At 44.2% G+C, this 13,370-nt stretch overlaps 1 protein-coding gene across 9 annotated transcripts in view; it reads right to left on the bottom strand.

Moving 5' to 3' along the window:
- The window catches only part of MGAT5 (alpha-1,6-mannosylglycoprotein 6-beta-N-acetylglucosaminyltransferase), a 355,963-nt gene that overhangs the window by 24,468 nt on the left and 318,125 nt on the right, over positions 1-13,370 (bottom strand). For 8 of the 9 annotated variants that reach the window (XM_057745771.1, XM_057745767.1, XM_057745768.1 and 5 more), the window contains 2 exons: positions 10,767-10,883; positions 4,063-4,137 (listed from right to left, as the gene is read on the bottom strand). In XM_057745771.1, coding sequence (XP_057601754.1) covers positions 4,063-4,137; positions 10,767-10,883 — 192 coding nt within the window. Of the gene's footprint in view, positions 1-4,062; positions 4,138-4,283; positions 4,407-10,766; positions 10,884-13,370 lie in introns of all 9 variants that reach the window. The other variant, XM_057745775.1, reaches the window with a different exon arrangement.

Raw genomic sequence — 13,370 nt, 5'->3', positions numbered from 1 at the left:
CCTAGCAGATCACACGGAGGACGCTGAAGGCAGAGATCAGCCTAATTAGGGCTGCGGTGCTCCTACAGTTTGAGAGACGGGAAGCCTGTGAAGCCACCACCCCTTTGGAGCTTGAGGCTTTTCCTGCTCATACCAGAAACACCCCTCTCTCGCTTCACTGCTCTTTGAAGATATTCTTTTGGCTGCAAAAATAACGAACACCCCAAGCTCTAAAACACTAGAGCTCGGGGCTAATCGGTAGAGTCAGAAAACCCAATCTGTGAACCAACGGGGTCCTGGCTTCCTAATTTCCCTCCGGAGTTGGGGGAACATTATGGCTCTAAGAAACCCTCCCCAGAGGTCTGGGATAAACTCAAAATAGGCCCCTTTATTGCTTATTTAGCAGCACTAAGAGAATGTTGAATAAGAAATGCCCCCAAAACAAGATTCTTAGAATGACTTTTCTAAAACACCAAACTGATAGCATCACTGCCCTATTCCTGGGTTAAAACCTTTCCTTAGCCTCCTCTTGTCCCAGAAACAAATTCTGAATTCTTCAACTGAGCCTCAGCAACTTTTCATGATGCGTCTCCTCCACCAGCCTCTTCTCTCATATCACCTCTCTCTTCAGTCACAGCCAAACTTCCAATAATTCATTTCTCTTTTTTACCCCCAGGCCTTTGCATCTCGACCTCTCTGTATCCTCACTTTGCCTTCAGGATTCATCTCCCGCAAACTGCTTCCGGATAGACTCTCCCTCCCCACCCTGCCTCTGAATAACGTGATCCCAGAGCACCAGGGTAGTCACTATGACAGGCTAAGTAACCAAGGGCAGTGGCATTGCCTGTGAACTTAACCTTGAAGCTATCTGAGGACAGGGACTCATCCTTGGATACCTCTTCTTTTCCAACTCCCAGCACAGTCTGCAGCCCCCTCCAGCTGGCAAATATTTACAGAGTAGATGAATGAATAAACAACAGCAGGCAAAAAAAAAAAAAAAAAAAAAAAAATTCCCGGAATTTCTGTGAACTGCAGAGCTCTGCAGAAAAAATCTCTACCCAGGAGGTAGCATGAAAGGGCAGTTTTATGAGTATGTTTTCCAGAAGACAATTTTATTACATGCTTTCCGAATCATAAGGGCCAAGAGATGAGTCTCCTGGTTCTTGGCACACAGGAATAAAAAGCACATGCATTCACTCCCCTTCCCATTCATTTATTCATGTCTTCAGCTTTTGTGCACCTACTCCGTGCCAGGCAGAGGGCTAGGCACTTGGATGTCAAGGGGAATGAGCTGGGTGTGGCCCTGCATCTCAGAGCATTTGACAAGGTCTATTTGGGGAATGGGACCTTTCTGTTTGAAAGGAAACCTAGTAATAGATTCACAGAAAGCAGGTCACATGAGAACTTCTAAGAACTGGCTGGGACTCAAGAATCTTAGGGAAGAAAGAAAGACAGCCTTCCAACATCTTTTCAAACATCATATGATACCACTTACATGTGGAATCTAAAAAAAATGATGCAAATGAACTTATTTACAAAACAGATATGGACTCACACACATAGAAAACAAACATGGTTACCAAAGGGGAAAGGTGGAGGTAGGGATAAAATTAGGAGTTTGGGATTAACATACACACACTACCATATATAAAATAACCAACAAGGACCCACTGTATAGCACAGGGAACTCTACTTAATATTCTGTAATAACCTACGTGGGAAAAGAATCTGAAAAAGAATGGATATATGTACATGTAAAACTGAACCACTTTGCTGTGCACCTGAAACGAACACAACAATCTAAATCAACTATAATATACAAGAAGTCTTTTTACACCTGGTGGTGAGTAACCATTTTCCCTGAGAGGAAGTGGAGACAGGAAAGGCAAAAGTGGGTTCTGGAAGCAGCTGCAGGGATCCTGGTAAGATCTTGGGTTCCGGGGAGGGTAGTAAACGTGTGATGTGTTAAATCTTACTGCCAGAGGCCACAGCCACCCTGTCTGCACCTTAAGGAAGGATGGCAGCTCCTGGAGATCAAAGAAGATGAGAAGTACAGCTCTGGGACAACTGCCATCACCTGAGGCCCCAGCAACACTGTGGTGTAGGCCTGGGCTCCGACCAACCCAGCATCAAATCCTGATTCCATGACTTAGGCCTGCAACTGATGCTCTCTGCTTCTGTTAGCCAGAGAACTGGGGTGATGACTGCCACCTCCCAGGATTCCCGTGAGGACAAATGAGAGGATGCACTGGGATATGCTGGCATAAAGTCTTGTATGTAAAGGGGCTGCTCAAGTTAGGATGCTGACACTGTCGTTCTTAAGCTGGGTGTCATACAGAGTGAATGAGGTAGCAATTCAAATGCTCAGCTCTCGTGGTAAAGTCTGATGAATAATACCGTAGAATATATTATGTTATTTAATAATACCCAAGAATATAATACAATTATATAATAATGTATAATAGGACTTCCCTGGTGGCACAGTGGTTGGGAATCTGCCTGCCAACAGGGCAGGGGACAACGGTTCGATTCCTAGTCCGGGAAGATCCCACATGTTGTGGAGCAACTAAGTCTGTGCAACACAACCACTGAGCCTGTGCTCTAGAGCTCGCGAGACACAACTACTGAGCCCATGTGCCACAACAACTGAAGCCTAGAGCCTGCGTACCACAACTACTGAGCCTGTGTACTGCAACTACTGAAGCCCGCGCACCTAGAGCTCATGCTCTGCAGCAGGAGAAGCCACTGCAATGAAAAGCCAGCACACTGCAATAAAGAGTAGCTCCCGCTCATGGCAACTAGAGAACGCCTGAGCGCAGCAACAAAGACCCAACTCAGCCAAAAAAAAAACAAAAAACAAAAGTATAATACATTAATCAACAGCAGTGGTGTGTCTTTACTGAGCAGCATGTGTCAGCCCTGTTCTAAGCACTTCATATGTACTAGCTCATTTAATCCTCACGTCGGCCCCGTGAGGTTCTTTTATTATCTTCATTTTGCAGGGGAGGAAACTAACACGTCCAAGTCATACAACCAGAAAATCTTAGTGGAGGGGCTGGAATGCAGGCAGCTGGCTGCCCAATACTCCCTCTTCCTGCTAACAAAAATGCAGAACATCGGACCCGGAACCCTGAAGCCTCTGCCCCCAGCCTGCCCCACGCAGTGGCTGCACGCAGGGTCGTCTGCTACTCACCACAGTCCTCGACCTCACACCTTTCCTTTGAAACCCGCCTTGGCCTACAATCTGCACCTCCTTCCACTTTCAACATGCCATTTCTAATTTCAGCCTTCAGGGTCCTCACCCCCTACTGTGTCAAGATCTCATGATCTCCCCAAGACATTCTACTTTGCCCTTTAAGAGGAGCCCCTTATTTCTGGCATCTGGTCAAGGAGTTCATACTCCGCTAACCATGGGGGTGCTCAGTCTGCCTATTTCTAGTTCTATGTTGTTTTTGAAGCCTAAGGAATTAAAATGTTTTAAAATGACAGCAATGACACTTTTGGCCTTTACTTCTATGAGATCAAGACATAGTTTCCCAACTCTGTTGGGGCTGGAGGGACCCTTGGAACCCTCCCCTGCTTTGAAAGTGAAGTTCTGCTTTTATCTGTTTTGTGTACTTGGACTTCACATAAAGTTTCATTTGAAAAGGAGTCCTATTTTTTAAAAACGTTCGAAAGCCACTACAGAGTCCTAACATACTTGGAATCAGCAAACATATTTTGAGCCTTCTCTCTGTCTGCCTCCCCACCCAAGTCTTTGTGAGGCCCCGAGAACCCACTCGGCACACGTTTGATGGTGAAGGAGGTTTTCATCTTAATCATCCAGTCCCTCCCTTCAGTATCCAATTGACCTTCCATTGAGAGAGAGAGAACATTTTTACCCCAAGGACAGACAGACTCTTTTAGGTTACTATCATGGTTTATACTTAACAATTTCAAGAAGCCATCCTCTAGCTAGTGGAGTCCTCCAAATCAGGAAAATAAGCACAGAAATATGCAGAGGTCTTAACTGTTCATGAGAGTCCTCTGGGGTAGCAGGAGGGAGGACACGGCAAGGACAGATGGACTTCTGCAGAGCCTCACCTGTTTTTCGATGAAAGCGTTGATTCTCTGCAGCATCCCCTCGCACGTGAATTCATATGGCATATACGGCTCGATCTGCAGAAGCAGAACACGCTATCATGAACGAGGACGACACAGGACATGTGACACCCAGTCTTCCACTGATTCACTCACATGCAGGTGCCAGCGCCTGCAGGCAGCCTTGTGAGGGGCTAAGACTATGAACTTGGAAGTCAGCACACCTGGCTTCACCACTGCACTCTGCTCCTTATCAGCTGTGCGACCCTGAGCGAATTACCTATGATCTCAGAGCCTCAGATGCTTCATGTGTAAAATGGTGATAAGAAAAACCCATTTCTTGGAACCTGTGGTAAAGATTACAGGGGAAAAAAAAGGAAAGTGCTAAATTCAGTGTCTAACACATGGTAGGCATTCAACGAAAGATGGAGAGTGTCACTTGTTAGGTCCCTGGCTGCTGGGTTGTCTGTGTTCTGGTGCTGAGTGGCATGGCACACGTCAGAGCCCGCTAACACCTGGTGGGTGAATGCATGATCTCTGCCCTGAGAAAGGCCCGTGATGAGTGGTCTCAGGACCCATGACAGTGACAAAAGCTTTGTTTTGCATCAGTAGCCGAGCATGTACTCAAAGAACTCATGGTGCAAAAACAGAATGATGAAGCGTCACGGAGTTCAGCTGGAGGGTCCCAGGAGGCTAGAAGGTCAAAGCCAACTTCTGCTCTTGCTGGGCTTTTAATGTCAGCTATGATTCTAGCAAGCCAAGACTGAGGAGGGCCAAGATGCCGAAGACGTTCCAGGGGGAGCAAGTAGTGGGAGACTAGACATGAAAGAAGGACAGCAGGGGGACAGTCATGGAAGCCGGTGAGGCAGGCTAGGAAGAAGTTCACCGGATTTTCCCAAAAGACTTGTGATTTCTACTCTAAGGAGCCTAGACTTTGAGGGTAGCAAGCACTGTAGAAGGTGCTTCACCGGGGTGGGGGAGGCAATCTGATCAACACTGTGACACCTGATGGAAGGGGAAGAAATGTGGGTTGAAGCTCTGCAAGGCCTGTGCCAACACAATGAGGCCCGCGTCTTCAGGGGCAGACGGCTGACTTTATTAATCTGAAATGGAAATTTCACCTGGGAGGAGACTGCCAGCAATCCAATTTGTTACAGCTTCAGAAAGCCCAATAGCACTTATTAGCACGTTCACCATCTCTCTCTTAAGTCTACACTCACCTATCTCAAACCTACAGGGTGGAGAGCTGGACAAGACACCTGTGAGCTGAGGCCTGATGAAAATGGGACATTTGACAGAGAAGACACCCTTCTGGGGACTCCCAAGTAGTTGGCCTCAAGGCAGCTCCTCCCATTTTCTGTGTGTGTTGATTCACATATTACGTTTGAAATCTTCATCCACCATGACTGTTCATTTCACAACATGTCTTCAAATGTACAATGAGATGACACAAAACACAGGTTGTGCCTCCGCCATCCCTGCCCAAACCCATGCAGAGAGAGCCAAAAGAGGCTGAGCTGTAAGTATGTAATATCAGGGCAGGACTATTCTGCATGAACTGAAGGCCTTTTGCTCCTAGACAGTTCATCTCAGAAGAGCTCAAAATACTTTAACTGACTTACATCTTCCAAGCCTGCATCTTCTCATCTCAATCTTCTGCACTTGCTGTGCCCTCTCTAATCCAAACACAGTCCTACCCAACATAGAATTTTTCTTTTCTTTTCTAGAATATGTATTTAATCAATCTGTGAGTGATTCCAGAAGCTTTCTTTAACTGGCTAGAGATATGTCTCCTCCCATGTTTGTGGGAAAAGATACGAAGGAATAAGAACGACAACAAAAAATGTACAGTAGAGGACTTGGCATATTGGGGTCATTTATAAGGGGATAAGTAGGGTTTCTAGAGTGAGATAAACAAACATTGGGGGACATCTGTCATGCAACCGGTAGATCCAGTTATGTGATGGGAAGCATACTGAATATTCAAGGGTCATTCCTACAACATATTCCAAAGCGTATCCATTAGAAATGAATTAATTCAAAGGACTCATGCAATAAGCACAGAAAAATGGCTCTTCCTGTGTCCTCCTACCAACCAAACTCAGTTTAACCAAAGGGGATGCTGACTCATTAATTGCTTTGTGGCCAGTTCACTGTTTTAAAAGATAAGGAGTCAATTTTCCTATAAAGGAAAAGCAAAAACGAACAAACAAACAAAAAGAAATTGTATTCCTAAGCCACCTCTGCCAGTGAGTTCCACTAGCCATCCTGCTGTGTACGGGAGCAGGGCGCTCTGTGTGGGAAAGCTCTCCAGAGCCCCGGGGTTTAGGAATATCGAGCACTGCTAGCCTCTGATGTTGGATCTGTTGCACAGATCGTGTGTGTGTGTGTGTGAGTGAGAGAGAGAGGGAGAGAGAAAGAGAGGGAGAGAGAAAGAGAGGGAGAGAGAAAGAGAGGGAGAGAGAAAGAGAGAGAGAGAGAGAGTTTTCTGCAGAACAGTCCTTCAGGAACCAGTCAAGGCTTCTTTGGTGGATGGAATGAAAGGGAATGTGGAAACCACAGCAGTCACTGAGAATCCCAAGTGGGGCCAGCTATAGAGAAGCAGAGGGAGAGTGCTTGGTCAGCTTGCTTGGTGAAGAAAGGACTGTTACTCATATGGTCACAGGAAGGATACCTCTAGGCTGTGCCATGCAGTCCCTGGTGGCCTTGGAAACTTTCCCTATCTCTCCACCTTCTCCTCCATTCTCTCCTCTTTACCTCCCTTTCCGTGGGATTTCCTGTCTCCTCTGGTATCACTCAGCGTTCTGAGTCAGAGTATGGTTTCTACAGGGAACTGCGCTCAGAGATCAGTTAACCCTTGCATGGTCCCACCTGACAGATGGCTTGGCATCATTTGATGAGAAATGGTCTTAGAAGGTACCAGAAGACCAGGGGTCGAGTCTCGTCTCCTCTATCTACTAAGTATAGAATTTTAAGTCAGACATTTCATGTAATTTCTCTTGATGATTTCAAATGTAAAATAGGTCATGTCATTCCCCTGTTCAAAACTACCCATCAAACTTAGAATCAAATCCAGAATCCCTATCGTGGTCTATTTAAAGGCACTACACATTCTGGCTCCTGCAGACCCTTTCATGGTCTCCATTATTTCCGACAGGAAGTTGGTGGTCTTTCATACAGTTATTTCCCTGAATGTAATAAATTTTTCTCTGACTGCTTTCAAGATTATTTTCCTTATCTTTTGTTTTTGGCAGTTTGGCTAGGATGCACCGAAGTGTGTTTTCCTTCATATTTATCCTGCTTGGCCTTCACTGAGCTGCCAGAATCTGTATGTTGACGTCATTCATTAATTTTAGAAAAATCTTAGCCATTATCTTTTCACAAATATTTCTTCTGGCCATTCTCTCTTCCCTCTGAGATTCTAATTACACATAAGTTAGGCTGCTTGATATTGTTCCACAGATCTCATATGCCCTTTTTTATCTTGTTCTTTTTTCCCTAATTTCAATAATTTCTGTTGACAAGTCTTTAAGTTCACTGATTACTTTCCTGTGCTGGGTACAGTCTGCTGATAAGCCCAATGAAAGAGTTCATTTCTGATACTGTACTTCTCAGTTCCAGCATTTTTTTTTTTTTATTTGGCTTTTAAAAAAAGTTCCCACCTCTCTGCTGAAATCCCACATCTATTCACATATGCTGGCCACCTTTTTCATCAAAGCTTTTAATATATTTATCTCTATTTAAAATCTGCTGTCTGATAATTCCAACATCTGAGCCATCTCTGAGTCCGGTTTTATTGATGGTGTCCTCTCAATGATGCGTCATGTTTTCTTGCTTTTGTTGTGTCATGTAATTTAAAATCCTGTGATTAAATATGGGAAAGTTTGGCACCAAATTTCTGACCCGTTTATAACAAGGATTATAATGATAACAGTCTGTATTTATCTCATTTCTTACGTTCTCTCTCTCACTCTTCAAATTTTATCTTAATGAACTAGTCAAATATACTAATTTCAATCCAGGTTCTACTACTTACTAGTGCAATTTTAGGTAAATTAATTTCTTTAAACCTTATTTTCTTAACTGTAGAAGGATTAAATGAGATAAGGCTCATAAAGATGTATAGTGAGAGATTCTAGATGTGTAGAAAGAGCTTCTCCCTACATATCACCTACTATTATAATTACTTATCAGGGTTTTAGAATGTGGAGTGGCAGATGTTCCATGGAGTGAACACAGCCTCATGTAGGAGTGGACAGAACTCAGTGTCAGGCATTCCCATGAGATTTTTGTTTGACAAAAGGTATCTATTAACTAAGAAGTTTAGGACTTTATGATCCAAGATTTCCTGCCTCTACAGTAGCTATTAAATTACCCCTCTTTAATAGCATGCACACTTAACTAAGTGTTGTGGGTTGAACTTTGTCCCCCTAAAAGGTATGTTGATGTCCTAACCCCCAGTACCTGTGAATGGGACCTTATTTGGAAATAAGGTCTTTGCAGATGGAATCAAGTTAAGAAGAGGTCATACTGATTTAGGGTGGGCCCTAATCCAACATTACTGATGTCTCTACAAGAAGTGGAGAAAGACAGAAACACACACACACACACACACACACACACACACACACACACACGGAGAACACCATATAAGAGCAGAGACAGAGATGAAGTGTTGCAGCTGCAAGCCAAGGTGGAAGAGGCAAGGAAGGACCCTCCACGAGAGGCTTCAGAGGGAGCATGGCACTGCTGACATCTTAATTTCAGACTTGCAGCCTCCAGAAATGTGAGAGAATAAATTTCTGTTGTTTAAACCACTAATTTGTGGTTCTTTGTTGTGGCAGCTCTAGAAGCTAATACCCTAGAGGACTCTGAGACTGAAGAAGGCCTTTGATCTCTACAAGAAGGATCCTCTGGTGGGAAGCTGTAGACATGCGGCAGATATTCTGAGGCGGCCAGTGGTACCACACTCACTTGACACTTCATCTCTTGGCTTGGCCACCAGAGGTCTGGGGAACTTTTGCCCTAAACTGTTAAGACTGGGATGAGACTGTACACGTCACTGATGGGAAGCTCTGAGCAGCTACCCCAAAGCTCAATAACTAGACCCTCTCTAAAGGGACATGAATAACACATGGGAGTGCTCTTCTTTCCAAGGAGATGTTCTCAGTAAGATGAAACTGGCAGTTGGGTGGGTCACACTTTATTCTCCAAAGGGGAAAGACGGCCTTCTATATGGCCAACTGGGTGTTCCTCCTGGGGTACATGCGTTTCTAGCCTCTTCCCCTTGACTCTCGCTGTTCCTCGAAGTCATATCTTTCTAGGCCCCTTTCTCAGTTTAACTTTGCAGATTCCTAATCATCCTCTGAGACAACTCAACGTTGCATTCTCCTGATGTCCTTATGAGAAGCAGAGAAGACAGACAGAGAAGACCAACTTATGGTTACCAAAGGGGAAAGGAGGGAGAGGGATAAATTAGGAGTTTGGGATTAGCAGATACAAACTACTATATACAAAACACATAAACAACAAGGTCCTACTATATAGCACAGGGAACTATATTCAATATCCTGTAATAAACCATAATGGAAAAGAATACGGAAAAGAATATATATATTCTTTTATATATATATATACACACACACACACACACACAGACTGGAATCATTTTGCTGTACAACAGAAACTAACACGACATTGTAAATCAACTATACTTCATATTAAAAAGAATGTGACATTGTCATATATGTAGTGCTAATATTGACTTAATACTACTGACTAAACACTTATTATGAGGTCAACACTGCACCTCAGCACTTTATATTCATTATCTCATTGAATCTCTCAAGTACCTGTAAAGAAGGTGAAATTAGCCTGCATCAGGGATGAGGAAACTGAGGCTCAGGGGGTAACTGCCCGAGGGGACACTGCTGGACCCCAACCCAAGCTGTCTGATTCTAGCCTGTCCTCACAACAACGCCTGTACAGCTTCTCTTAAAATACTATATAAGAGTAATAACTACTCTGATAGGAGGAGGACAGAGGGCAGGTTTTACTGATGGAGTCCAAGGCAGTCCTGGAGTTGGGAGAGAGGATAACTGAACCCATCCTTACACAGTGGTAAGCTTCCGTCAGGCAGGAAGCCAGCCTTGTTTACGTTTATGGAAGTGAGGGTCCCCTACAGTGGTTCAGAGGGCGCTCTGAATCCAGTAGGTACTTAATACATGTCAGTTGAATTGATCCGGAGAGTTCAGAGATGTTAGTTACTTATACAACATTTTATAAGATGTTTGCGTAGAAAAGCCACATGAACAGATGCTTATAAAAACATTTCCCAATATTTCCTTAATTATTTCTTACCCTTACTTTTTTGCAGGGTAGCAGGTCTATTTTTCCTGATCTTTGGGAGAGCTACATAATTAGGTCACTGTCGCAAGAATAATTCCGGCTCCAACTACCGTATCTGAGACCCAGGAGTCATGTCAAAAGGGTTTGTAGAATCCGTGCACACCTCTGGACACCAGCTCTGATCCCATTTCACAGAACATCTACAAAATCCCCAGGCCAGTCCTACAGCTGGGCTATTTTCTAATTTGAGAGTTAAGCTGACATGGAAACATTCTAATTACTTGAACTAAGGGCCTGTGATGCTTTCCACATGATCCCGTTCACATTACAAATGGGGAAAATGGAATAAAAGAAATAACCTTCTGACTTAGAATTGCTTTCACGGCATCCTCTACCTCCTCCTGATTATCGAGGTCAACAGTCCAGACGTGTGGCCGGCCGATGAAAACTTCAGCATAAGGATGCTGGGAGGTGAGCTGGAAGAGAAAAAAACAGAACATCGCAGTCTCACAAACACTGACTTTTTTAAACCTTCTGTGCTAAGTGAAGCATAATGCTTTTTACGGTTCCCCGTTGTACTTGCATAGGTAACAAGTCATTTTTTTTTTTTTTTTTGGCACACGGGCTTAGTTGCTCCGCGGCATGTGGGATCTTCCTGGAGCTGGGATCGAACCCGTGACCTCTGCATTGTCAGGTGGATTCTTAACCACTGCGCCACCTAGGAAGCCCAACAAGTCATTTTTTGTTCTTCCCCTTGAAGATGGAAATCCCCTAAGCACCCCATAAGCAGATAATAATAAAAGAGGAAGGGCTCCACAGCTTCCTCTCTTTTTTGACCCAGCAGGACAGCTACCAGGCCCTCCTAAGTCAGGACCATCTGGATAAGCACGCACAGCACGGACAGGTACAGGTAAGGAAACCAACGCTGCAAGGTATGCTCAGCTGGTGTCACTGGCAGTGCCTGTGGTGGGTACCCATCAGGTTCATGTGGGACATTTTAAAAGACACATGGCCAGGCTGCCCTAGGCCCTCTGATCTGGGATCCTGGGCGCTGTGAAGGGGCTCTGGGGAGTCTAGGGGTCCCAGGAGGACGGCGTATGAGCCATGGCCCTGCCTGAGACCATGACATCCACAGGACAGGTCTGGTGATGGTTCCACACCTTGAATCCCACTTGGAAAAAGAGTCAGAATGTCATAACCAGGTGACATGGAGGCTGTTACAGGGGGCTTCAACGCCGCAAACCCCACCAGGAAATAGTGAACATTTACCCTGAGTCATATCCCAGCCCTGAAAATCACCTAGATCAAACTAGTATCTGTTATAAAACACTGGTCAGGACAAATAAGCATAAGAAAATTACAATAAAGTCATTACAGGCTTTAAAGTCACAGAAGGACATGTAATGGCACATATGAAAGGTAACAGAAAGAGAAATAATGCTACCAGAAAAAAGAGAGAATTCTGGAATAACCATTAGCATGACACTGGAGCCTTAACAGTCACAGAGACAATGTGCAACCAGAAAAGCAAGGAGAGGCAGCTTTTGTCCTAAAGGAGGTTTTATTTTAACAACAAAGGGTGGCCAAAGAAACCCAGAGGAATATTGGTAACTCTCAGTTCTTTGAGAGTCCATTGTTTAAGGCAGTTAAATTTACCCCTCAAACTTATTCCCACCTTTATTCTTGTATCCCTTTAAGGTTGCAGTATAAAGAAAGCATTCTGGACCCTTGTGAGTGCATTTTCAGTTCTCAAAGTTGGCGGGTGCTGCCCTTAACCTGTGGGTGAGGACACGGGATGCCAGATACCTTGAGATGTGTGTGACCGTTCTGCACAGGGCAGAGCTGTCCACTCCCCACAGGCCTTCACATGCCCCGCCAAGCTCTCATGTGGGTTCACAGAATCTAAGTCTTTGGCACAGTTTGAATATACACTGGGTTTTCCAGGAACATAATTGCCATGTAATTCAAGGGATGTCTGTAGTACTCTGTTTTATTGGAAATTTCAACAACAAGCCATTATCATTTCAGAAAAATCATGGCAGCAAAGTCAATGCCACCCAGGCACAGTGGTTAACAATCCACCCGCCAATGCAGGGGACACGGGTTCAATCCCTGGTCTGGGAAGATCCCACATGCCGTGGAGCAACTAAGCCCATGAGCCATAACTACTGAGCCTGCGCTCTAGAGCCCTTGAGCCACAATTACTGAACCCATGAGCTGCAACTACTGAAGCCTGCGTGCCTAGAGCCCGTGCTCTGCAACAAGAGAAGCCCACACACAACAAAGAGCAGCCCCTACTCACCACAACCAGAGAAAAGCCCGCACACAGCAATGAAGACCCAATGCAGCAAAATATACAAACAATAAATAAATGAACAAGAGTGAGAAAAAAAAGTTTAAAAAAAAAAAAAAAGTCAATGCCACCCAGAGGATCTGGGTCTCCAGCACAACATACACCATACCCAAACCAGTCTGTATTTGTCACATTAATGGCAATTGCATGTATCTGTGAGTCTATGTGTAGGCACCTTTTTATTTAGCTTCTCTTTCCTAATGTCAATTATAAAGAAAAAGGGCTGATCAGATTCAGCTCAATGTCTTATTCCTCTTAAATACAAACTTATTCACTGTAAGGAGGAATGAGACACCATGATGCCTTATACTGTGTTTCCTGGGTACGATGCAGTATTTCTGGACTACACATACACAAAATATCTATTACCTTATTGCAAAGTATTTTCCTTTTATTTCTCTTTCATATTAGAGAATCATTCTTTTTTAAAATTACATATGTTAGCAGGGTCTATTATTTATGAATTTCACTTCAGGAGGGAAAAGTAGATGTTATAATACCCTTAGAACAAGACAAGGTGTTGGGTCTGGAAGGGTTGAGGCCAAGCTTGTTCTCTTTTTTTCTTCAGATTCCAATACACTCAGAGGACTCGGTGATTCAAATGGCACCT

Source organism: Hippopotamus amphibius, chromosome 8, assembly GCF_030028045.1.
Source record: "Hippopotamus amphibius kiboko isolate mHipAmp2 chromosome 8, mHipAmp2.hap2, whole genome shotgun sequence".
Taxonomy (NCBI): Eukaryota; Metazoa; Chordata; class Mammalia; order Artiodactyla; family Hippopotamidae; genus Hippopotamus; species Hippopotamus amphibius.
This window is presented reverse-complemented; position numbering and strand designations above follow the sequence as displayed.